This window comes from Trachypithecus francoisi, unplaced genomic scaffold, assembly GCF_009764315.1.
Source record: "Trachypithecus francoisi isolate TF-2019V2 unplaced genomic scaffold, Tfra_2.0 Lachesis_group2, whole genome shotgun sequence".
NCBI classification, from domain to species: Eukaryota; Metazoa; Chordata; class Mammalia; order Primates; family Cercopithecidae; genus Trachypithecus; species Trachypithecus francoisi.
In genome coordinates this window covers 73814505-73842130 of record NW_022681465.1, presented here as the reverse complement: position 1 = coordinate 73842130, position 27626 = coordinate 73814505, and the positions used below count along the sequence as shown (strand labels likewise).

At 38.1% G+C, this 27626-nt stretch overlaps 1 protein-coding gene and 1 long non-coding RNA gene across 2 annotated transcripts; both read right to left on the bottom strand.

Moving 5' to 3' along the window:
* Positions 1-16141: 16141 nt before the first annotated feature.
* LOC117065051 (destrin-like) lies at positions 16142-17892 on the bottom strand. The gene has a single exon (XM_033179439.1). It carries the CDS (start codon positions 17763-17765, stop codon positions 17265-17267), a length of 501 nt encoding a protein of 166 aa, XP_033035330.1. The 5' UTR covers positions 17766-17892; the 3' UTR covers positions 16142-17264.
* Positions 17893-22463: 4571 nt separating this feature from the next.
* LOC117064469 lies at positions 22464-27155 on the bottom strand. The gene is made up of 2 exons (XR_004429477.1): positions 26762-27155; positions 22464-22884 (listed from the first exon to the last, which is right to left on the bottom strand). It is a non-coding gene; the product is annotated as an uncharacterized LOC117064469 (long non-coding RNA).
* Between the last annotated feature and the right edge of the window lie 471 nt (positions 27156-27626).

Sequence of the window (27626 nt, the reverse complement as noted above, 5' to 3'; positions counted from 1 at the left end):
ACATTCAAAGTAGCATCCACTTGAACCACAGGCATGACTTGTCTTGGCTCTGAAACTGGGTGAATTCACACTACCTCTACATCTTTTCTCTCTCCAAGACTGTTCTCCCCTGTTCCTACGATGAACAGGTATATCCACAAGTCCTTTTCCTGAGCAGATATCCAATTAGGTAACTAAATTATACAACAGTCTTTGTAAATGAGCCTCTTAGAGCCTCTCAGGAGGTTTTAGGAAGAAAGACCAGGTACTCTAATTTCTCCTCCCTCCCTTGGGGAAGGCAGGGAATTTCCTCTTATCTCAGACGCACCACATTCTAGTGACCCTTGGATCTGCCCCTCTCTGTCTTGTTCCCAGTCTTATTATACAGAAGATGGAGGCTGGCAGCAGTTTGCCACATCCATCACCTTTTAAGAAGCTTTGGCTCTGACTCTGGTGACTGTCAGTTCAGATATTAAATACTTTCCTGTCCTCAGCCTTGGTCCTAATTACCAATCTCAGAAGTCCCACTAAGAGCTTCTTACACATGGAAGGTAACCAAAGTTCCTTGGAAGAAAAACAAAATACAGATAACATATAGATATTTAGAATAGGTATTTGGCATCAGTTGGGCCACTGTTAAGATTTTTCATCATCATCCATTAATTCAACATATTTAGCAAATAAAAACTAAATGCCTACCACAAGTTGAATATGATGATAGACTCTTATAATTCAGAGAAGAAGAAAATGTATTCCCTGCTCTCTAAATGCCATTTCCTACTGTATAGCATTTAAAATCCAGGACTGTGGATGCCAGTGTGAAGGTAGGGCTGAGGGCAGTCAGGGCAGAGGGAGAACGTACATACAAAGTTGGAGAAGGCAAGGTAGACTTAAAGAAGAGATGGCCTTTGAAAGGGCTCTTAAAAAATGAATGGGCAGATCATCAGGCAGGAAAAAGAAAATAAAGAAAATAATATCAAGTAGAGATAATAATGGCATGAGCAAAGACAAAAAGATACAAAACTTGTGTGGCAGTTAATGCCTATGCCTCTGTCAGTGGGGTGGTGAGAATATAATGAAGGCTGGGCCTCACCGAATCAATTGATTCAAATTCCAAGCTCCTTAACTGGTAAGGAGTGAAAATTCCAATTAAAAATGGGAAATTCTGCCGCGCGCGGTGGCTCACGCCTGTAATCCCAGCACTTTGGGAGGCCGAGATGGGCGGATCACGAGGTCAGGAGATCAAGACCATCCTGACTAACACGGTGAAACCCCGTCTCTACTAAAAATACAAAGAATTAGCCGGGCGTGGTGGTGCGTGCCTATAGTCCCAGCTATTCCGAGGCTGAGGCAGGAGAATGGCGTGAACCCGGGAGGCGGAGCTTGCAGTGAGCCGAGATGGTGCCACTGTACTCCAGCCTGGGCGACAAAGCAAGACTCCGTCTCAAAAAAAAAAAAAAATTAAAAAAAAGGGAAATTCCAAACCTGTTAAGGTGTTTGGAATTTTTCTGTATATAAAATGGGGAATTATCAAAGGTTTTAAAGTGAAACAATGACGCATGGAATACCATTTTAATAGTAAGTCTCAATATCAATATGAAATAGATGAGCAACTAGGGAGTTGGGAGATGACATGATCTGGAGAGCTGGTGAGTGCATGAACTCAGTATATAACAGTGAGGAACGAAGAGAAGGAACAGAAATGAGAAATCTTTAATAGTAGAATTAAATTCAGAATGACCCAGGGATTTTAAGCTTTAGTGTCTGGGTGTGTAAGATATTCTTGCTGTGATAGGGAACATAGGAAGAACTAGCTGAGAAGAAGAGAATGAGTTCATTTGGAGATGCAATACTTTAAGGTGATGCAGAACATCTAGGAGGAGTTTCCCAGGAGGCATTTGGGCCTGGAGTTCAGAGCAGGCTGGCTAAATGTGGAACAATCAGTGAATAGAGGAGGCTTGAAGCTAGGTGAGTGCACGAGAGAATGTCCAGTTAAGGTATGCAAACGGAGCAGGGAGCTTGAGATGGAGCACTTAAAGAACTGAAAAAGGGTAGAGAGGAGCTAGTGAAGAAGCTGGAGATAAAGGCATCAAGAGAAAAAAATCAGGATGGACCAGTGTCTCAAAAGCCAAAGTAAGAGGAATTGTCCAGCCCGACTGAAAAGCAGTTCCAGTGTGAAATGTTAGAGAAAAACCACACAGAATAAAAACTGAAAAAAAAAAAAAAAAAGTCATGAGATAAAGAAATTGGGAAGTATTTGGGTGATGCTGGATTTAACTAGACCATGTTTCTCTTGTGTTTAGATATTTGAAATGTATGTTTTAAAATAGACTTTTTGGAGAACTCTTAGCTGTCTTTTGTGTCGGAAATCTGTGCAAATGCTGATTTTTCCAAAGAACATGAAATGTGCTTATATCCTTACATTTTTCTTTAGGATAAACAAATTTTGAGCTAATAAGCAAAAAGGAAGAGACATGCACTTAAAAAAAAAAAAAAAAAGCATTTACTGTACATGAAAAGGGCCATTACTAAAAGGGTTGGAAGTGATAACAGCAATTTTTCTCTGTAGGAAAGGAAATAACTTAGATTCAGGAAAAGGAGCTTGCTGACAAGGCAGTCAGTCACATGTCTCCCCAAAGGAAGTTAAGAGATTGACTTTTTAAGGTCATAGTTCAATGGAAAGTGAAGTTGATGTTCACTTGAATAAAGTTTTCTTCACTTGTACTGAGTGGATTGTCAAAATAACTAGCAGAAACAATAAAATGAGATGGTAATACCTCCCTCAGTGCTCCAAGCTTTTCAATGTCAAGTCAGATTATTTGCTGAAAGGGCAAGCATCTTGAAATATGATGAGAAAGTTCATATCAGATTTTTTTTTTTGATCAACATCTTAGTCCCATGTAGCCACTTAATTGTATATTTTCTTGAATAAATATATCAAGAATAAAAGATTTTCAAAAATACATTGTTATCCTTTTGTGAAGAATGAGATCAGTGGCTCACCATATAAATGTGCGGTATTATTTCTTATATTCATAGAAAATATATTATCAAATAAAAAACGATTATTTTATGTGTTAATTCTAATGAAAAAAACTACCTCAGAATATGTATGGACTCAAAGATAACTCAGGAGAAAGGAGATAAGATTAATAAAGTGCTTGCTGTACTTCAGGCACATGCTAAGAATTGTAGTGACATTAATGACATAGTCTATGGGTCATGCCCAGTGACCAAGGGCTCAAATGTCCTCTCGACATTTGAAGTGGTCTTCCAAGCTACCCAAAGCCCCACTGGATGTTGATCTCATCAGAATATGGTTACCAATGATCTTTGACTCGTTGTTATTCTGAATCAAGGATAATTTGTTTTTTTGTTTTTGTTTTTGTTTTTGTTTTTGTTTTTGAGATGGAGTCTCGCTCTGTCGCCCAGGCTGGAGTGCAGTGGCCAGATCTCAACTCACTGCAAGTGAACCTCCCGGGTTCACGCCATTCTCCTGCCTCAGCCTCCCGAGTAGCTGGGACTACAGGCGTCCGCCACCACGCCCGGCTAGTTTTTTTTGTATTTTTAGTAGAGACGGGGTTTCACCATGTTAGCCAGGATGGTCTCGATCTCCTGACCTCGTGATCCGCCCGTCTCGGCCTCCCAAAGTGCTGGGATTACAGGCTTGAGCCACCGCGCCCAGCCGATAATTTGGATCTTACAATAAATGGAGGTAAAAAGAAGCAAAAGACTTTTATCTCGAGCCCTTCACTATAGACTGATTTATATATCTTTCAAGAACCTATCTCTTGGCTCTTTTGTTGAAAGCAGGCCTGCTCAACTATACTCAAAGCGTAGGAAGCTACTTAGGTTATTTGCATATTTTTAGTATTTTATATTCCTTTGAAACCGTGGCAACTTTTACTTTCTACCCAACATGAGAATCCCTCCTACATAGTGAAGCATTCACGTTAAATATCTAGAGCTGAACATTACCCAGACTCAAGTTCTAATTCCTGCACTGTCACTTACAAGCTGTGTACTGAGGCAAGTTGCTCAACTATTTCAAGTACAACTGGGATGACTAAAATGCCTTTATTTATTAGACCATTATAAAGACTAAATGTGATACTATATGTTACACAGTTGGTTTAGTGCTTGGAACTTAAATAGTCATAGGGAGAAAAATGACTTGGCTAGTTTCAGTTACTTGTTATCTTCAATAACAGACTATCCCATTTTTAAAATTTCAGAATGTTACACAGTCTTTCCTTTTATTAAGCCAAATCTATCTTATTCTCAACTTTGCCCACTAATCTAAATTCTGTCCTCTGGAACACCACAAAATAAATCCAATCTCTCACATTTTTCTATTCCATTTAGTATTGAACTATCCACTGTTGGAAAACAAAAATGAACACGACATAGTTTCAGGTTGAAATAACCTTAGACAACAGAAGAGAAAACATATGTATACACATATGTATTTGCACAGGAAATATATTTAGTGTTTAAGGGTGCAAAGGTTTAAGTTGTATGTTTGATTATTACATAAATGGAATATGAGTAGTTCAAAGTACAATAATAAATGGTTATTGGAACACAAAGGAAAATGCGAAGTCTAACTGTGATTGAGTGGAGAAGAAACTATACTATGCCTTTAAGGATGGGTAAGATGAAAGCGCCTCCTGGAGGAAACAGCATGTACAAAAGAACCCAGGCATATTCAGAAAACCAAGGGCTTTGCAGTTTTACTAAAGTAAGCTTTCCAAATTGTGAACTGTAGGCGTGAATCTTTAGAATTTCAAGGGATATGTTCATCTGTATATGCACCAGACATTGGTTATGGTCTGAATCGCAATAACAAAATGCCTATGGCATGACTTATTTTTCTTAAATGTAATTTAACAGCTGTGAGTATTGATAACTAAGTCAGGCTGGGCGCAGTGGCTCATGCTTGTAATCCTGGCACTTTGGGAGGCCGAGGCAGGTGGATCACCTGAGGTCAAGGGTTCGAGACCAGCCTGAACAACATGGTGAAACCCCATCTCTACTAAAAATACAAAAATATAGAGAGAGAGCTGGATGTGGTGGCGGGCCCCTGTAATCCCAGCTACTCAGGAGGCTAGGGCAGGAGAATCGCTTGAATCAGCTGAGTAGAATCCCAGATACTTAGGAGGCAGAAGTTGTAATGAGCCAAGATCACACCACTGCACTCCAGCCTGGGCAACAAGAGCAAAACTCCATTTCAAAACAAAAAAAGTCGTAATTCTGTGTTTTCTTCATCAGTGAGTACTCAGAGTACAACCACTAACACAGATAGTCCTTGAGAGTTATTAGCATTAAAAAGGAATCTACTCAAGCGTTTGGGAGGTATCAGGTCAGAGTACAGAGGGCTAAGCAGGAGTGGGCCATTCCTTCCCCTTGGCATAGCTCCCTTCCCCTCTTATCTATTCAAGGACATTGCTCTGGCCTTTTGCCCCTGTTTTAAGTTTTTCCTTACCACTACAGTTTTCTCATTATCATCCAACTATGTTGTGTTTCTTTCGATGTGGAAAACAATTCATTTCAACATTGCTTCCACCTCCATCCAGCTAGTTTTTACTGAAAGAAAAAAAAAAAAAAGGCCTAGGAAAAACAATTGTGTGTATGCACAGTTTCTAATTTCTTTCCACTATTTTCTCTGTGAGCTTTGCCTTTAAAACACATCTACTATCTGAATTCTTATCTCCATAATTGGAGTTACCACCCTAGTCCAAGCAACTCATGTCAATTTTGGATCCCAGTAGCCTCCAGACTGGTCTGCCTGCTTTCTTTTCCCCTTGCCCCATACTTTTTTCTCAATAGTATATCTGGGGTGATCCTTTTAAAACATAAGTCAAATCATGTCATTCCTCTACTCCAAATCTCCTTAAGTTTCCCATCTCATTCAGAGTGAAATCCCAGGCCGTACAATCACTTTTCAAGACCTACACTCTCTCCTCAAAGTTCTACCTGATGCCATCACTTAAATCTGTCCCCTTTTCTCACTCTGTTTCAGCCATACAAGCTGTCTTTCCAAGCATCAAGCTTGCCAGGTGACTCCATTCAGCTCAAATGATGTGACATATGCCTAATTACCTACTAGCAAGCTTTCATTTTTTAGTATGATTGTATTGCTTGTACATGAAAAATTAGCTTGATCTATAGAGTTGGTTCACAGTAGAAAATTAGCTTTGTCATTTGAAAACACTGTCTAGAAACGCCATAAATAAAACACATTTATTTTTCTTTTTGAAGTATTCCAAATGACTTACTGCATTTTTTTTTTTATTATGTGACCCCTTTTCAGCTTTCGCCCTACTTAAATTCTCTCTTTTTTTTGAGACAGTGTCTCACTCCATTGCCCAGGCTGGAAGGCAATGGCATGATCTTCACTCACTCAGCCTCGACCTCCTAGGCTCAAGCGATCCCCTTGCTTCAGCCTCCAATGTAGCTGGGGCCACAGGTGCATGACACCACATCTGGCTAATTTTTTGAGTTTTCATAGAGACAGGGGGTCTCACTTTGTTGCCCAGGCTGGTTTCAAACTGAGCTCAAGTGATCCTTGTGTCTAGGCTTTCCAAAGTGCTGGGATTACAGGCACCACACCGAGTCATAAATTCTCTTTATCATTGCACACTATTGATAGCTCCCTTTTATTTGAAAGTTTCTTCTGTGTTTTTTCAGAAACACCAATACTTTCTAAATGTCTCCTATCTCATTGATTGCTGTACAGCCTCCTTCACTGGTATTCCTCCTCAGCTCCCAGCCCTCTGGTAATTCATAGAATTCTATCTTTGGTCCCCAACTTTTCGTACATATGAAACCTGAGAAATCCCACCCACTCACAGACTCAAATCTCCATCTATACACTGAGCACACTTAAATTTAGCCCAGACTTCACTCCTGAGCTCTGTTCGCCAATGGCCTTCTAGACAGCAGAGTTGGTAGGTTCCAATGTCACTTCAAACTTAGCATGTCCCAAATTGGACTCATTAAAATCTTTTGCAGTCAATTTTTCTAGTAAATCACATCTTCAGTGAATGCACCACCATCTCCCTGGACACCGTGCTAGAAAACTTTGAGTCCTCTCTTGCCTGTCACATCAATTTCCTTACATAGATCCTCAGGAGAAGGTGTCTTTTCCAAGACCACAGCCAGCATCTTGGAATATAAGAGGGTGGATGGCTTTATGCCAACCTATCAGTAAAACTGGAAACCTTATTTCGCATTCAACAGAGCAATCTTTTGGCACTCCAAAATGATAGATACAGATTTTGAAAAACCGGGAAAAGTGAGTCTGTATTCTGGTTGTGCCTTTTGTGGTCTTAGGAAATTTAGTGAGCCTTTTTCATTCCATTTCCTCCTCAGCTTTCAAATGAGCAGAATAATAATTACTTCATATATTCTTTGGACAAGTTAAATGGAAGTGAGTGAAGTTATATGCAAGCCCCCAGTGACATACTAACACTTTTAACAGGCCCTCAAATAATTTAGTTTCCTTCATTCTTTCCTATCAAATGAAGCAATCACATTTGTTCAAAGATTCTTCTGTTCAAATATGTTTGAAATGTGCCTCCTCCCCTTAAGAACAGGTTGTAAAAATGATCCAGCTGTGATTTATATTGACAAAGCAGAGGGAGTTAGCTGGAGGGTATAACTCACCTGACCCTCAAGCCATCTAACTTATTTTCTGGAATGTGCAAGGAATCTTTCATATTACAGGATGGCGTGTTGTTTTTGTTTGTTTGTTTATGTAGTGATGGGAGTTTGTTTTTGTCATGCTTATACTAAGATCATTGGAATTGTACTCCAAAACAGAATTAAATGAATAGATCGATAGTGATTAAAAGTTTGGTCTCTGGAGTAAAACAGCCAGAATTTAAATCCTCGCACTCGCTGTGTTGCCTGGGACCAATTACTTTCTTTTGCTATTTCTCAATTATAACATAGGGTTGCTGGGGAGGTAAATAACATAATAAATGTAAAGGACATAGGAAGGAGAAACCATTTAACAAGCCACTAAAGAGCCATTGAACACAAAGTTCTTTCGGTGAGGGTGCATAAGCTGGAGGTTTCTGTCCTTGAGAAGGAGTAGGATGACCTAGTTTAGGGAAAATACCGGAATTATTTTAAGTGGTAATTATGACCATTGAAAGAAGACATTTAAGAGTTTTCGAATGTTGATTTTAAATATTGTTCTATATATTCTCATTCTTTATGAAGTAAAATCAAGTTTCTTGTTTAGTGCATAATTCAGGTTATTTTAGAGCAGGACTATTTCATATTAAAAGTCCAAGCAGGTTACTACTTTTGTGTGTTTTTTTTAATTTTTTTAATTATTTATTTATTTATTTATTTTTAGATGGAGGCTCACTCTGTCACCCAGGCAGTGGTGTGATCTCAGCTCACTGCAACCTCCGCTCCCTGGGTTTAAGTGATTCTCATGCCTCAGCCTCCTGAGTAGCTGGGATTACAGGCACGTGCCACCATACGCAGCTAATTTTTTTTTTTTTTTTTTTTTTTTTTTAGCAGAAATGGAGTTTCACCATGTTGGCCAGGATGGTCTCGATCTCCTGACCTCATGATCCGCTAACCTCAGCCTCCTAAAGTGCTGGGATTACAGGCATGAGCCACCGTGCTCAGTTGCTAGTCTTAATGTATATTCCTGTTCCTCTCCATTATTCACACAAGGGCATGACTTGTTCCTTGGACCAATACTCCCATTACCAGGCACCTCTACCCACTTCATTGTATCTGTTATTAAAATATCTAAGATCCTATGAAGAAATCTGTAATCTATCTAGGGCTTGAATTTCTGAAGTTTGCATTTTCAAATCTATGCAATAATGGCAAAAATTACAAGCAAGCAATAAGATTACTTCTACATTTCAATAATGTTTCAACTGGATAATGATGATCAACTACAATGGAATTAATATAATCCTTTCACCATGTATTTAACATAAAACACTCATTTTTCCCTCTCCAAAACTCTTATTTTTCACTACAAACTTTGTACTGACTCCCTATAACACCTTGCCAATAGATTCTCTTTTGCTTTTGTGTTCTCACTAAAGTAAAAGAATTATGCCTCTCAGGATTATCTCCATTATATCTAAATTAGAACCCTGACATTATGGGATAAAGTTGAGGCATGGGATTTTAATATCCAATAGATATTCCTAACCTTACTTAACAAGCACTCTTGGAACTCCAGAAATCATACTAACTAGATTTGGAAGATCAATTTTATCTTTTATCTAGCCAATTACTTCCACCACATATATATAATTTTGTCTTTTTAATCACTATGATTTTATTATGGAGTAGCAATTAAAATAATAGGAAATTAAGTCCATCTTTAATCATGGCTGCCTGGATGGATCTAGGCTACTTCAGAAATACTGTTTCGTAGTTTTGTATCTCAGTTTCACCTGAAAATTGATTTTATAATAATTGTATCTATATCATAAGATTATTGTGATGATTAAGGTGATGTATAGAAAGTGATTAAAATGGTACTTTGCATACTTTGTTATTAAGCTATTAGTATTGTTTTTGTTATTATTTTACTCAATTCCTGAAAATATAGGTATGCTAAGACAAGATATAATAAAATCTGGAATGTCAAAATGTCTGGAAATCTTCTTGCCTCCCATGTTTCAAATGACAGTCCAGGCTACTCAGCTAAAGAAAGCCAAAGTCTCCACAAGCTCCACCAATACATAGTACATTCAAAAATCTAAGTAGAGGGAACACTGGACAGAAATGAGAGGATTAGAAGCACAATTTCAAATCATGCCTTAAAAAACAAAAAGCAGTATTTTTCAGGTTAATAAATGTTTTGTTTGCAGACTAAACATCTTTCAGGGTAGTAGGGTTTTGACTTTTGTCATCCCAGTTCATCCCAGGGATAAACTTCTGCCAGGATGGAGAGGAACAGATTAAGTACTGTTTAATTTTAGCATTAAAAAAAATTCACTGAAATTATATACATCACGTTTCCCCACTGCTCTCCCAGGACAGATTGAGTTTAGGTAATTATTCTGAGTTTATCCATCCCTATATGCTGAGTAAATAGTGTCTAAGAGATTAGAACAAGGACGGTTAAGACAAGAACTTGTTTTAATCAGCAGGAAGGAAACTACCACTTCATCTAAAAATGTGTTGATGTGATTACAGAGCTAGGAAAATAATCCATTTACTTTAAAAATGACAAAGGCCTCCGTCCCCTATAGGTATCTGGCAATAGTGTTTACTGCATATCATGTGAATACGCCAAGGCAACATTTTTCTGTAACAATGACCACCTGACACAAGAGATTTCATCACCGAACTGCAAAGGCAAAAACAAAAACATTCATTGATTCTCAGAAAACTCAAAGCCATTAAAAACAGAAATCAAGCTAGTGTGTAATACAGAATAATTGACTGCAAATCTGAGTATTCCCAAGTAATATATTATAAAACTTTATCCTCAATTCCCAAATAAACATTGAAACAATATTTAAAAATGTACACAAAGTTATAGCATTACTGGCCAGGGAACATAGGAATAAAAAGAGGCTCTCTTTCTGTGGTAACCTGAATATAGGGTATGTTCAAGTGTCAGTGCCTTTAGTGCTTAAGTATCTAGAGGGAAGAAAAAGAAAAGGAGGAGGTCTCTCTTGACCCAACAAGAAAATAGGAATGAACAAAAGTAAAGTTGAAGAGCTAAATAAGTAAAAAGATATCAAGTGTTATAACCGAAGAGAAAAGTAGTTAGACAATGAAATAAGGGATTTTGTTGAGATGATTTGGGAGAGAAAAAGGGTCTTAAATGATAAAAGATACATGCTTAGGGATGATGAAAAACCAGAAGGGAAAAAAACATTTATGGGAGGAAATAGAAAATACGACTCAGCGTACAAGATGGGAAAATTGGTTTTAAAAATTGAGACAGTGAAAAAGAGAGAAAGAGCGAGAGAGAGGGAGAGGGAAATGCCTTATACTTTATTGCACAGAATAATTCCCAGAGCATTGGACAAAAGCAGTCTTTCTCATTCTGCTTCCAAAAGTAGCCTTTCAAATTAGACTTTGTTCTTTCCTTGTTGGAAAATGCCTTGAATCTAGATGTAGATGACCTCAAAGGTCCCACTGACCTGAGGCCGGCCATCCGGGCTCTCTGTGCTGTGCAGAGAGTTGCCAAGAGCTGGGGCAGGAAAGGTTTGCATCTGGGCCGCCTCTAGAGAATGACACAGATGCAAATCATAGAAAGATAGAACGTGCATGATGATATAAGAATCAGCTGTCCTAGAGGGACAGCTCAGTCTTGGCCTTAAAAGAAGGGCTAACTCCGGCCAGGTGTGGTGGCTCACACCTGTAATCCTAGCACTTTGGGAGGCCAAGGCAGACGGATCACAAGGTCAGGAGTTCGAGACCAGTCTGGCCAATATGGGGAAGCCCCATCTCTACTAAGATTACAAAAACTAGGCCAGATGCAGTGGCTCATGCCTGTAATCCCAGCACTTTGGGAGGCCGAGGCGGGCAGATCACCTGAGGTCGGGAGTTCAAGACCAGCCTGACCAACATGGAGAAACCCCCATCTCTACTAAAAATACAAAATTAGCCAAGTGTGGTGGCGCATGTCTGTAATCCCAGCTCCTAGGGAGGCCGAGGCAGGAGAATCGCTTGAACCCAGGAGGTGGAGTTTGCGGTGAGTCGAGATCACCCCATTGCACTCCAGCCTGGGTAACAAGAGTGAAACTCCATCTCAAAAAAAAAAAAAAAAAAGATTACAAAATTAGCCAGATGTGGTGGCGGGCACCTGTAGTCCCAGCTACTCTCAGGAGCCTGAGGCAGGAGAATGACTTGAACCTGGGAGGAGGAGGTTGCGGTGAGCCAAGATTGTGCCACTGCACTCCGGCCTGGGTGACAGAGCAAGATTCTATCTCAAAATAATAAAATACAAAAAATAAGGGCTAACTCAGGGAGGAGACCTGCATTACAGAAGTGGAGAACAATGTAAGCAAGTGCAGAGTGTGTTTACAGGACAATGAACCGGGGAAAATCCATGTGATAGAATGGGCTGGATCCTGCAGAAGTTCTTAACTACCTAAGAGAATGAGGATTTTTTTGTTTTACTGTTATAACATGTGAACTTAGTGGAGAATTGGGGCACAAAAGAGGCATTATGAGAGAAGCGTGTCTGAAAATGTACCTTGGTGGCAGAGTGCACAACGGCAGCAGGGAGGGGACATAAAAATAGGACTTTATTTCAATCACCCACGTATCAGATGATGGGCTGAAATAAGGTGGTAGACTTCGTTGCTGAGTTCAGTGGAGAAGTAGAGGCTTAAGAGACTATATAAAGAAAACTGGCTTGTTATTGAGATGGGAAGAGAATGATGAGACTCAGTCTCATTCAATGATATGGCTAATCCTTTTATTTAATTTTTAATAGACACATCATGATTGTACATATTTATGGTATACAGAGCGATATTTTGATACATGTATAAAATGTGTAATGATCAAGTTAGAATAATTAACATGCCTCTCATCTCAAACATGTATTATTTCTCTGAGTTTCTCCTTCTTATTTAAGTGTTTATTTGAAAGGCCCTTCAGTACTTAATCTTAGTCATGAAAGTAGACCTGAGGTCTGAGGAATGCTTATCTTATCTTCCCTAACTTAATGATCTTCTCTCTCAGATCCATCCCCAATCTTATCAGAAAACACTGGCCTTTAAAGACTTCTAGGCAATTTCTGGTATGAGACTCACATATAATATAATTATTTGGGAGAATTATCTGCAGCATATATTGCGGCAGGAATGTTTCCTGATTGCCAGGAAACAATCAGATCTTTAGAAAACATCTTAACTATAGAAAAAAGCCTCTAAGATTACCCACAATACTAAGAAACATGAGGAATATAAATACCACAAGTATAAGACCACAGGTAATCTGAAAACCAGCATTTTTAAAGCTCTGATTTGACTCTACACAAGTACAAGGGTTCTGTCAGAATTCCTTCTTGAAAAAAAGAAAAAAAAAAAGGCTTGATAAGTCAGCACTACTCAGTTTTCTGTTAACAGAAAAAGAGCATAATATTTGGGCTTCAAATCTCCCTCCACTTCTGTTGAAGGGGGAAGCTGAAGGGAAATACATCAGTGTCAAGTGGCCCCATTGAACATCAAGTAATATAACTGGCATATCCCTAAGGGACATGTTATTGGCTCTGGCCTTTATTGAATTCTACCTGATATCTCTAGGATGTTTAGAGACATCCCAAACTTTGTATATCGAAAAGGAAATAGTATTCACAATCAATTTCCCACTTTCACAAACATCACGCTCCTCCAAGGATTCTGCTCAGAAAATATTTCATCTACTTCCAGAAGCTAGTATTCTGAGAGTTGTACTCCTCACTCTAACTCCTGGTATCAAATCAATGTAATTCAAATCAAGTCATCAAGTACCATTAAATCTACTCTGAAATATGCTTTGAATATAACCATGCCTTGCCATCTTCACTGCCTCCATCCTTGTCCAAAACACCATCAGCTGTCATCTAGACATCCAATTTTTCCTTCTTTAATGTATTCTCCACATAGAATCCAGATAATTCATTTTTCTTTAAAGTGTTTTATTTCATAATATTACTACCCTTGTTAAAGTTGTCCGGTGGCTTCCCATTGTGCTTAGAATAAATCTGCTTCTTTCAAAGGTCCCCAAAACTTGTCTGAAATGACCATGGCCCACCTCATGCCCCTGTTTCCCCTGTTTACCTTGTTCCAGTGACTCTGGCCTTCACCATAAATGGCCATCTCATCTCTAATTTTCTGTATATTTATATATTGATTTGCTTCATGTGTTCTTCCTCCACAGATTGTAGGGATCATGAGAACAGGGACCTTTGTCCCCATATCCCTGGGGCATACGACAAGTCTGTCTTATGGCACGAACCCAGTACGCACTTCCTCATTCTTCTTTTCATTCTCTGCACCTACTATAGTATTTTTCCTCTCAAAAGGCATTGTTCCAACCTGTATCTGCAACCTATACTAAGGTATTATTATCCTCAGTTTCTACACTGGATATTTTCATAAACATTGCCTAAGTACATACCTTGACATTTAGGCTCCAATATTAATTTATTTTGAACTTTCAGCATACTATTAAACCCTAGGAATGTGATTAAACCAGGTCATCTGCTTCTAGTGCTCATGGATTTGATATTCTGAATTGTCATTAGGTTTTTACATTTATCCCTAGTAAATAGCAATGAGATCGAGCTCTAATTTCCATACTCCTAAGATTTTTTTGAATTCTGGTTCTATCATCCAGTGCACTAACTCTGTCTCAGTTTTCTATCTTCCAGCACCCAGAAATTTTCACTGTACTCTCATTCTTATTTTTTTTGTAATCTCATTCTTAAAATTCTGCTACCTCATCTTCTAAGACATCATTCTCTACTGTTTTCGGTCATCTTTCTTACTACACCTTCCTAGTCTCCTCTGAGGGTTTCTTCTACTTACTCAGTCACTCATTCATTTGGTAAGTCATGAAATAAATGTTTATTGAGCAACTCTTCTGTGCTAGGCACTGGGTTAGGTGCTGGAAATACGAAGACAAGCAAGTCACAGCCTTTGTCTTCAAGTCCATTTCCCAAAAGTCCCTTGACCTTCTCTTATTACTGAGTAATTTTACCTATAATCATTGCTTCAACTAAATATATATACTTTGCTAAATTTTAAGCCAGTGTGTCCAGCTTCATAATCTCTCCGGAGATCTAGATGCTTATTTTCAGTGGTTTACTAGATTTCGCTAAATTGTCCCACAAAAAAACCTCAATCTCAACAGGGACATATTTATCCCTATTTATCACCACCTCAATCACCCCATGACACTTTCTGTAATCCTGATCTTGATTAATGGCATCATCACTTGCCCACCTAGCAAGTTGAGAATCAACTCAAATTTCCTATTACTATATTTAGCTTTCACATAAAATGCGCTTTCACATAAAGGTCCTCTCAATTTGATTTCATGAATAACTCTCTTTCTCTGCATCCCTACTGCCACTATTTTAGTTGTTATCTTCTGTCAAACTGATTATTCTTATATTCTATTTCAATCCCATTCTGTCCAAGCCCATACCTCACACTGCTATCAGAACTCCAAATAAGGAAATTTACAAAAAAAAAAAAAAAAAATTCATTCTACGCAGTAATAATAGCAAAATTTCAACAACAATGGCAACAAAAGTAATCGAGAAATAAGCCAAAGAAAAAGTAATCTGGAAAAACAAGATGGAGTCAGGAATAATATCTAACACTTAATTTTGTTCTTAATGTGTCTTTGATGTTATTTCAAATGTTTTGAATGTGTTTTTCTATTCAATCATAGATGCCACTATGAAGATTGATAAGGAAACTGAAAAGAAATGAAATACAAATACAAAAGCTATTCTGTGAAATTTTATACAATTGCTATGGTAGGTCAACAGATTTAACTCTTAGCAATCAAACAGCCAATACAAAGAAAAAAGGAAACAGTTACAAGACTCACAGTGTGTCTGAAAGTAAAAACAAAACAGTTGCTCATGGCAAACACTGCAAAGCTTGATGTTAAGACTAATAAAAAATAATTGGGGAAAACTGACAAAAGACAATTTGGCAACTCAAAACTGTCAAGTTCTTTTGATAGGATCTATAGCCGCCGATGGTCAGAGATAGATACGAGCTATAGATTCTTTTCCCTAACAACCACACAACCACATTGGTATGCCACGATGAAGGAAAGTCTTCATCTAAATTCTGACACTTTTTACAACATTTAATTGCTACCAGCCAGTTTCGTACAAAACAAAACAAAAACACAACCTATGAATTTGGTGAAATTTCAGTGTTTGCTGTAAGTACTGAGGTGTGCCTGGTAAGAATGGTTTCCTCTTAGAAAGGCAACCCAATCAGTTGGCCTTCCAGTGTGACTTATTTATAGCATCCTCTGCTGAATGTTCTTAGGTTGCTTCCCATCCATGCTTGGCCAGTGGTACCTTTATGGTACTTCCAGAAAATTCACCAACTTTGAACGCCAGTCAGTTTAACAGTACACCAATTATTTCCATTATCTCCACTAGGAGTTCTTAAACTTTTTGTACATGGACCCCTTTCTTTTTTTTTTTTTTTTAAGTCAAAAATGCTTCCTTTATTACACAAAGCCAATACTGCTACTTCTAAGTTCAACTGTTGGTGCATCTCTATATCGTTCAAAGTGTTACGCCGGTGATATGAACAATGACCACTTCCAAATGTCAGTGAACAGTGGCTCCCTGTGAGTGTCATCATGGTACCTCTCCCCATTGCACACGAGTCAACAAACTGCTCTAGAAAATTAAGTTCTCCCAGGCCCAGAGTAAACATATACTCAATATTCTTCCATACTTTATTATACCATAAGAAGCAAACTTCTGAATGAGATACAATTAAAGATACCACAGGTGTCCTAGTTTGTCAATATTGTTTTGCCATTTTCATTAACAAAACAGATTACAATGTAGCCCTAGTTTGCATTATAATTGATTACAAGACACTGCACATTCTCCTGAAGACACACCATGATTTGCAAGATGCCTGGTCACTCTCCCAATCAGTGAATGGTGAGCTCACCGGCAGGTGCAGGGCTACTTCCTGTATTCCAATGATGTGCTTGAAATAGTGCTTTTGCAAGATCAGCGTGGATTATGTGGACACAATTTTGAAGCAATCTCCATTACACATTTGGTAGAAGTAAAAGACTGCCTGACTTAATCTTACTATTAGTGTATTAGTGTTGTTATATTATAAAGACATATTATATTCCATTATTCTGCTTAGCTCAAGGAAGAATAAAGAATTTGGGCCAAAATTATAACCAGATTATGAGCAATTTTCTAAGCAAAAGAAACAAAGTAAATGCTGAGGTTAATAAAGATGTAATAATTCTCTTCACATGGCCTTTACTGTTTTGTGAACTGCATAATTTAAAATCCTGAGCTTAACAAAAATCTTTATAAATCAACTCATTAAAATAGGCATATGGCCAATAAGAATTTAATTTCACACCAATAAAACTTTAGACTTTAGATTTATTTAGGGGCTGTTTGCGTATGTTTATAGAATATTTCGTTTACTCTAAAAGATGACGAGACAGCTCCCCCTCAGTGAGACCCTGGCCTAAATGTATTTGCTTTATTTATATAGCAAGAGAATAACATTAAACATGGAAGCTTTCAATTTGTGGCACTGAAAGACCTACACAGGGCATCCTTCAAAGGCTACAATTAAGGATCCACCTAATTTTTCAGCAATACAAGCCCGATTGAGATCTTCTGGTCCATTTGCTTGACATTCATGTTTTATGCCTTGAAATTTATTTTTAATTGCATCCTTAGAGCTTGCATAGATCATTTTACTTTTCAGAGGTGCCAGTTCTGGTGCCCACAAAAAAAAAAAAATCAACTCTTCTTTTCTGGATTCTTTTGTTTCAAAGCTTGCATCATACAAAGCATAGCGACAATCTTTTTCAGGAAGCATTCCCACAAAATGCTTGAAAGGATCAGTTATGGTTACACCAACATCTCCAAATAAGATCTCTTTGCCTTCTTCTACAATGATGCACTTTTTGTGTGCACTGAGACAAAAAATGACAGCCTTCTTTCTTTTTTTGATTTCTTCTGGTGTGGAACATTTACGAACTTTCATGTCATAAAAAATGCGACATACTTCATCAGCTACTTGCACTCCTGAGGCCATCTTCGCCGCGGCGGTCGCAGTGACGCGGGGTTGGGAGCCGGCGGGCAGCGAGTCTGCAGAGCGTCCTCCTCACAGCTGCGGGACCAAGCGCTGAGCTGACGCGGCGGCGCGAGCCTACCTCGGGGCGGGCGCCACATGGACCCCTTTCACTGTCTGAAGAATAGTTCTGTCTGTAGAATACTCAGAATAACGTTTTTCAATACTTTTTTTAAATGGTATTTCAAAGGAAGACAAGGCATTTTCAAATACAGTTTAATAAAAATGTATGCTTCTCTTTAAAAGCATTGAACAACAAGGCCTAAAAGCTGTGGGGCTTGGAGCATTTTTGAGTCAATATTTTATTTTGAGATATCTGCACCAACTATAAATTTGCATAAAAATTGATCAAATTGTTGGTGAGCCCCAAATCAAGAAAAGGAATGCGCTCTCTTTAAATGATGCAAATATTTCACAGCATCAGGTGATGATACCTTAATATATCCATTTCCAAATTAAACATATTCCTAATAGAGGGACCAGAAAGTAAACAAGTCCATAGACCTGGGCAAATGTTTTCTAGGCCAGGAATAAGAACAGTAAGCAAATTGTGTTGTGGTTCAAATGGTAGGATTAACATATGAAGATTCTAGCAGCAGGTGAATATTTTTTAAAATTATAGAAAACACAAAAAACCTAAAGGTGGGAAGAGCTAGTCTTGATCATTTAGCACTATACAGGGAGGAGGGTCCTGAATCTTGTTTGTAGAAACCATTTAGTTGTAAAGGGCTTTTGACTATACCTATTCTTACCTATTGCGTATAGATCTAGTTGAACTATCAAACTACTGTAGGGAGGCATGGGTAGCTTGCTATACCCCTATACCACAGGGACCTTCTACATTAGGGGCACTTCATAGGGCTCCATGAACCTCTAGGAATTTTATATATATATATATAGAGAGAGAGAGAGAGAGAGAGATGGAGTTTCACTCTTGTTGCCCAGGCTGGAGTGCAGTGGTGCAGTCTTGGCTCACTGCAACCTCTGCCTCCCAAGTTCAAGCTATTCTCCTGCCTCAGCCTCCTGAGTAGCTGGGATTACTAGCACCCACCACCACGCAGGCTAATTTTTTGTATTTTTAGTAGAGATGGGGTTTTACCATGTTGGCCAGACTGGTCTCAAACTCCTGACCTCAGGTGATCCACACTCCTCGGCCTTCCAAAAGTGCTGGGATTATAGGCATGAACCACTGAGCCCAAGAGGACCTCTAGGAATTCTTTAAAAAAAAAAAAAAAGTTTCTGATCCTCCTAAGCATGGATATAAACTTAAATGTAGGCAGATAATCATGGCTCTCACCAGATTCTCAAAAGGGAACTTTTTGAGAAATAATAAAATGTACGTTTCTATCCTGTTTCTTTTTCCTTCTATAACACACCTGTCGGCATCCACCACAACAGTGTTGCATTGCTCCCCTGAGCATATTTTCCTTTCTTCCCAAATTTCAATTCAAATCTTCCTTGAACGAGTGAAGAAATCTCCTGCCCCACGTTTTATTATAGTCTTTGTGAAAAGCACTAAATGCCTCTCCAGAAAGGTCCTTCAATCATTAATCCTAGAGTGTGTGAGCACCAGCAATGTAAAGCACCTTTCCCTGGCCTACCACCATCCAAAGGATTTAGGTTGGAAGCTCACTGAATTTGGAATCAACACAGGAAATGGATGAAAAGCAAACACCTTTATCTTTCTAGTTCTCCTCCTTCTACACTAAGCTTCACACTTGAGATCTCAAGAAACTAGTTGAAGAAAGAAGAAAGGCCACCAACCACATTGCCCTAAATACATAGGTATTTGGAAGCAGGTAAAAAACTATGAAGAAGCCTAGACTAGAGGCAAGCTACAAATGCTTAAAAGGAGATTTGCCACCCATGCGCAAATGTGGATCAGTCTCTATTGTCCTGGTGTCTCCAACCAGGGAGTGGGAATGTGTCTCCTTGTTGACATAGGGCGGTCCTAGAACAAAGAAAGTTGATGACATAAACATATCCTTTTTTCCCAGCACTTGAGTTGTGTGTGATTTAACCTTTAACTCTTGCATGTTGATGTAGGTGAGATGTCAAATATTTTCTACCGACCTGTTGGCAACTGTTTAAAGTGTTTTCATCACTCTTTCACTAAGGCAAAGCCAGGCTCAGGCTAACCCGTTCTTCTAACAGAGTTGCTTCCCCCACCCTCTCTCTCCTTTCTCCCCCACTTCCTTCAGACCCAAACAGGAAAGCCATGACAAAGAGCTGGGATCAGCCTGGTAGTCACTTAAATCTGCAATTACTTAAGTGTCGCTTCCTGTTTTTTGAAAGAATACACTTGCAGCACAGAATAGACTGAGGTCTTGTGACCAATTGTGAACAAATGATTTAAATTGTGACAGGAACAATAGGAAGCCCAGTATCAGATGCTGCCGTCCTTCTTTTACCCTCCTTTAATTCTTTAGACCCAGAGTTAAAGCCTCCTACTTCCCCTGGATTAAACTGCTGTCATGAAAGGACAAAACGGTTACATTCTGCCTACTTCATGCTTAGAGGAAAACCATCCTACCTTTTCCCGAAGCTGAACTCAAACCCACTGATCTACTCATTCGGGGCAAAACAATTTTTTTTTTTTTTTTTTGTGACAGAGCCTTGCTCTGTCACCCAGGTTGGAGTGCAGTTGCATGATCTCGGCTCAATTTTCCTGCCTCAGCCTCCTGAGTATTTAGGATTACAGGCACAGACTACTACGCCCAGCTAATTTTTGTATTTTTAGTAGATGCGGGGTTTCACCATATTAGCCAGACTGGTCTCGAACTCCTCACTTTGTGATCCGCCCACCTTGGCCTCCCAAAGTGTTGGGATTACAGGCGTGAGCCACCGCACCCGGCCTAAAACATTTTTTAAATAGGTATATTTTCATTTAATGTTTAAGCCAAAGGCATAAAGTTCTTACCAGTTTTGCCTTTGCAAGACAAAGATCTTTCTACTATCAAAAAGCACAAAAAGTGGGGTAAAGATTCTCACCCGCATAATTTCATACATGTCTTTTAATTTAATGGTCATTCTTGTTCCCTTAGAGACAGAAGGCAATTCTGTTGAAAGAATGGACTTTTAGCTCCCAGCAAACAACAACACACATACAACACATACCTGAAGAAAGCAACTAGGATAAAGGAAGCATTACTCATTTGCATTTTCATATTTTTAGTCTGGATCTTGCACTCCTATCTTGGAAGGGAAATCTCTTTCATTAAAGAAAACTGGTTATGCCAAATGCACAAAAATAACAGTAGAAGGCACTGGTGTGGGGATGGGTGGAAGGTCACCGCATGACTCAGAAGCTTCCATAATTCATATTTTAAGCCATATTACTTCATAGTCAAAACAGAATTGGCCGGACGCAGTGGTTCACGCCTGTAATCCCAGCACTTTGGGAGGCTGAGGCAGGTGGATCACTTGAGGTCAGGAGATCAAGACCAGCCTGGCCAATATAGTGGAACCCCATCTCTACTAAAAATACTAAAATTAGCCAGACATTGTGATGCATGCCAATAATCCCACCTACTTAGGAGTCAGAGGCAGGAGAATTGCTTGAACCCTGGGGGCAGAGGTTGCAGTGAGCTGAGATCACAATACTTCACTCCAGCCTGGGCGACAGAGGACAGAGTAAGATTCTGTCTCCAAAACAAACAAACAAACAAACAAAACAAACAAACAAACAAACACATAATTTTAGGGTCAGAGGAAAAAACTAACTAAAAAATTAGAAAAAAATAAAAAATTTTAGTTTTTAGAAAAAACTAAAGTAGGGTTTCTAAGTCATATACATATATACTATCACATAACTAAAGTAGGGCGTGTCTAAACTATATGCATGTATGTATATACATAGGTTATATTATGCATACATAGTTGAGTATAATCACACATAGCTAAAGTAGGGTGTGTCTTTTATGTGCTTTTTTGGATGTAGATTTTTAAATCGTATGTACCACATTATATAAAATTGTCTCAGTCGAACTGTCTACTTGGAAACATTAAAATCTTTCCATAGGAAAGTTTAAACTAGCCATAGGCTTAATTCTTATTTCCCCAGTTCATTTAGGATATCTGTTACTACTTCTTATAGGAAGAGGTGGAAAATCAGGCACTTTGGGAACCATGGAGCCTTTCTCAGACATGATTTGGTACTACTCTGTGCACCAAATAACTCAGCGGCCTGAACACTTGAAAAAGTTTTAATGAACAAGTCAGAAAGGGCCTTTAGAATTACCACCTAAAGGTAGCCCATGACATAAACATTTTGTTTGTAGAAAACAAATCTTAGAGAACTGATAAAGTATGGTGCACACTTGTTAAACATTAGCCCCAAGTTCCCATTTAAGCCATATTATATTTCTGAATTATAGTTTAGACAATATGAAAGTTTGCATGATTCGCCCTGGATAGCAATCACTATCCAGGGAGCTAAATGCTTCGCGAGTTTCATATTTTAACTGGTAGGTAGACAAGAAAGAACAAGAACAAAGGACATGACAAAATAAAGCTGTACCAGAGCAATCCATTAAAAATGACCCAATGTAGTCCAAAGTCAATATTAATTGACTGAATTAATAGTTTTTGAAAAATAAAATGTAGTAAAATTAGTTCTGATGTGGGGATAGGGTGGAAGAAGATCAAGTTTTATTTTGTTTGTAAAAAAGTATTCCATTAAAGCTATTGGTAAAATTATGTTTTATACCATTTATGAACATCAAAGTACTAAGATAAAACACAACTTTCTTAAAAGTACAGCAGCAACATACTTAAAAAAAAAACAAAAAGAAGCAAGAATATGATCACTAGTAAAAGTGTCTCATTGAAGAAGACCACCATTGAGGAGCTTGGGTATCAAAGGAGCAACAAATGGAAAATATCCTGTTCAGTCATAGAAAGTTTGTATCTGCTTCCTGTCAAAGTGTCACTGCAGCAGAGTTTTTTGTCAGGCATTCGTCCTGACTGCTTTTTCTGGTTTTCCTTTCCTTCTCAGTCATCCAAGAGATGCCCTCCCCTATTTGTTTCTCTTTCACTTCTTTCTTCCATTCTTTTTCTTGTAGTCTTCATGCTGTTAACAAACCTATAATTAATTAAAAATTAAAAATGATTTTTCTATTGAAGTCACATGCACACAGATTCATATTATATATTAGCAAAAATACATGTACAATTTAGTCACCATCGTAGCTCAATCAAAGAATCGGGGGGTTATTTATAGTATCATACATATTAGATGAGTGAATTAACTCACAGCATCACATTCTTACTTACACATCACTTGGTGCATTATAAAATAGAGAACATACCAGACTCATTCCATAAGAAACCATTTGAGAGATAAAGGAAAAATCTGAAGATGGTTCATGCCCTTTTCCCGTGGCTTGCATAGCACTGCATGGCTGTTCACATGCACCCTATACACTCCTTGCCTTCTGCATTTCCCCGTTCAGCCCCCTCGCTGTCATTCTGTCATTTGCATGCTCCTTCTTGCCACATGATATTTTTGAGTTCTATTAACTTTGTTTATACCATATTTACTTTTATGCTCTTACTTTTACTAAGTCCTACTAATATTGAGCATAATTGCTAGATCACCCAGATATGCAGTAATGTTAATTTAGGGATGAAATGACCCTAAGACAAAAGCATAAGTAGTTGTGTTTGTGATGTGGCATGTCAATATATTAAGACAATTCAACTGAAATAAAGATTTGATTGACTGTAATGAAGTGAAGGAATTCAACTGATTGCTTGCATCTCATGCCCTGCAAAAATGAGTTGATTGAACCTTTTTCTTCCCTCTTCCCCCAGCAATTTAACTTGTTTGTATGTTTTTGAAATATACAGTTTCCATGGGGCATCTGTTTAGAGGCCTGCAAAAGGCGTTACTAAAAGAAAAAAGGCAATCAATAACATTATTCTACAGTAACAACAACAAAAATTTTTTGTCTTTAAGAAGGACAAAAAATCCAAGTAGCATGTATTTTTAAAAAGTAAAAATTTTTTAAAAATAAATATAATGTTAAGTACAAAATTTGCTAAAAAGTTTAATACAGAATGTTACTAATGGCATTATAAAGTGGTATTTTTATTGGAGCATTTATATATTGGCACATATTTTTTGGAAAATAATTGGCATTATGTTGACGAAAATTAGAACATAAGCTGGCAAGTTATTTAAAATGTTCATACATCTGACCCAGTAATACAACTACAGTAAATGTAACTTATAAATGTAAATCTAAGATGAACACCAAGATTTATGTTCGAGGCTATTATTCTTACAGCAGTGCTCTAAACAGCAAAAAAATGACAGTAACCTATATTCTGATTATATGTATATATTTATATTATGGCAAGTCTATAGAACTTAATATTATGCAGATATTGAAAATCAGATTTTCAAGGAGTACTACATGACATAAAAATGTATGTAAGGTTCAGGAAGAAAATGAAGGATGTTAAATTATATATGTAGCAATTCTCAATTTATAAATGTAAATTATATGAATAAAATACAGAGATAGGAAGATAGATACATCGAAATTGGAAGGAAACATACAAAAATAGGGTGATATTTGGATAGTAGAATTACAGGTGATTTTGATGTTATTTTTACACTTTTCTGTGTTTTCCAAATTTTCTTCAATCACAAGTGTTATTTTTTTTCTTATCCAAGAAACAATTTTTCATCTACTTCTGCAATTTTTACTAACTTAATTAAATTCTGTCAAGTAACCTAACAAGTACCAATGTTTCCTTCTTTCTTAAACTCTCACCTTAAATGTTTTCCCTTAGATACTGCTGCTGACTCACAACCTCACAAGCACATCCCTTCCCTTGCCATCTACCCTGATAGAGACCCTCCTCATGCTTTGGACTCTTGCAATATAGGATTTTGTAGACTCATCACTCAGATATCATCGTTGGTAATCACAGTGTCTTAGATAGGGGTCCTTAAAAGCAGAGACCAAGAAATGGCTTTAGATATATGTGATGTATGGAAGGAGTGATCTTTAGGAAACACCTAGAAGGCAGCAGATTAAACTGAACAGTGAGGGGGAAATAGCAAAGGAGAGATGTGGTCTCAGGTAAAGTATAACCTTGGCTGATGCCCAAGAAACTGGGGCATAAATCACACCTCCGACAATCACACCCCCAAGAAACAACCTTGTTTCACCTTGAGGATATGTGCCCAGGCTTTTGTACCCCCAGACCAGTCAGCCATTGGTGACCCAGAAGGGTGGGGAAAGGTAATGCTGTAACCCCAGCAGGTGGCTCCTATCTGCAAAGGGCAAGCCTCCAGAAAGAACCAAAAACACCTGAGTACAGATGCACTGGCTGGCAAAGGAAATCTGGTGGAGCACCAACCACGTCTCCTACCCATAGTGATGATGAAAAGAGGAGGAGAAGGAAGCAGGAGGGGGAGAAAATTTCAAACAAGTGCAGGCAATGTGGAAAGGACACAATTTTTAAGTGATGCTCCCCTCCTAACTTGGAAGAATGGTGATTCAGGCAAGCAACTGCAACATTCTGGGAGAATAGAATGCCACAGTAGATTGAAATCGTATGAAGGCATTTAAAAATTCCAAAAAGTTTTTAATATAGGAGCTTAAGTAGATTGCTGCTTAGATGAACTATTTGCTCTGACCTCCCAAGAAAGTTTGAAGAGTAGGTACACTTAATTTCCTCTAACAGTAATACTTTTTCCATACAAATGTGAGCCTTAAATGCAGCTGCTAGGTTTTCCCAAGAGATGGATTAATTTTGGAATCAGATGAAAGAACTCTTTGGTCCAGTGGTCCAAATTACTGAGAGACTCAGGGACAAGGAGATCTGTAAACTATGCTATAAAAACATGATGAAAAAGCCAAAAGCAATTGCAACAAAAGCAAAAATTGACAAACGGGATCTAATTAAACTGAAGAGCTTCTGCACCTCAAAAGAAACTATCAACAGAGTAAACAGACAACCTACAAAATGGGAGAAAGTTTTTGCAAACTATGCCCCTGACAAAGTCTAACATGCAGCATCTAGAAGTAACTTAAACAAATTTACAAGAAAAAGACAAACAACCCCATTAAATAGTGGGCAAAGAACATGAACAGACACTTCTGAAAAGAAGACATACAGGCAGCCAGCAATCATATGAAAATAAACTCACATCACCAATCATTAGAGAAATGCAAATCAAAACCACAATGCGATACCATCTCGCACCTGTCAGAATGGCTATTATTAAAAAGGCAAAAAATAGCAGACGCTGACCTGGTTGTAGAGAAAAAGGCACACTTATACACAGTTGGTGGGAATGTAAATCAGTTCAACCATTTGTGTCCTTTCCATGTGGAAGACAGTGTGGTGATTCCTCAAAGACCTAAAAACAGAATCACCATTTGACCCAACAGTCCCATTACTGGGTATATACCCAAAGGAATAGAAATCATTCTATTATAAAGACACACGCATGCATATTTTGATTGCAGCACTATTCACAATAGCAAAGACAAGGAGTCAGCGTAAAAGCCCATCAGTGATACACTGGGTAAACAAAATGTGGTACACATACACCATGGAATACTATGCAGCCATAAAAAAGAATGAGATCATGCCTTTTGCAGGAACATGGATGGAGCTGGAGGCCATTATCCTTAGAAAACTAATGCAGGAATAGAAAACCAAACACCACATGTTCTCACAAGTGGGAGTTAAATGATCAGAACACATGGGCACATAGAGAGGAACAACACACACTGGAGTCTATTAGAGGGTAGTAGGTGGGGAGGAGGGAGAGGCTTAGGAAAAATAACTAATGGGTATTAGGCTTAATACCTGGGTAATGGAACAATGTATATAGCAAACTCCCATAACACATGTTTACCTATGTAACAAACCTGCACATGTACCTCTGAACTTAAAAGTATAAAAATAAAAATAAAAACCTTTTCCCTTCCTACCTTTGATTTCTTGGTGTTTCTGACAATTTTGAAAAACTTTCCAAATGTTCCTCTTCACCCAGTCATGCTCTATGGGTTGCGCTGTGAGAGGGTAGTTACAGCAGCGCTTTGTTAGCAGAACAGTCTATATCTACCCAGAATTATTTCCATGCTTGTCAAGGCCTAGGTCTACAAGTTCAAAATCTGCCATCATTTGAGTGACAAAGTCAATCAAGTCCATTCTTGGATATTAAGTAGGTCAGAAAAATGTGCAGAAATGGTTTTCAGCACATTCGGACCAGATTGTACGGACTCAACAAAGAGGATGTTTTTCTCTTTAACTCTCTCACAATTTAGAGAAGCTCCAAAGTAGATTGTGCAAATATTGAGGGGTATAAACACAGAATGTACAGAAAAAGGGGGAAAATGTTAGAAATGCTAGAAATAAGAAAGAAGTACATATAAAAAAGAGACATTTGAAAAACATCTTTCTCTTTACTAAGCAATTTGTTTCCGAAGTTTTTCAAGGCTCCTGCTATAGCCTTCAGGAAACTTGATGATGTCATTTCCTTTCAAATGGCCAGTTACATAAATGTTGGAAAACAGCCATTTAAAACAGCCCTCAAACAGATGGCCATGTGTGTAAATGCCAGAAAGTGAGAACAGCCATTTGCAGTTATTTATTTATTTTTTTACCCCACACATGGTATAATGTTTATTTTACAGCCTCTCTTATGGACTTGTGTGGATCATTCTTGTCATTTTTCTAGGGAAAAAAAAAAAAATCCCAGAGAAGCAGTCATAAAATACAAAAAGACAAATTATGAAATAATGAAAAATAAGGTAATGAGCAGAAGTGAGCATCACGTTGAGAGAATATAAACCA

Bases quoted from the DNA above. Each gene is read 5' to 3' on its own strand.
- LOC117065051 (XM_033179439.1), bottom strand. From the start codon at position 17,765: ATGGCCTCAGGAGTGCAAGTAGCTGATGAAGTATGTCGCATTTTTTAT.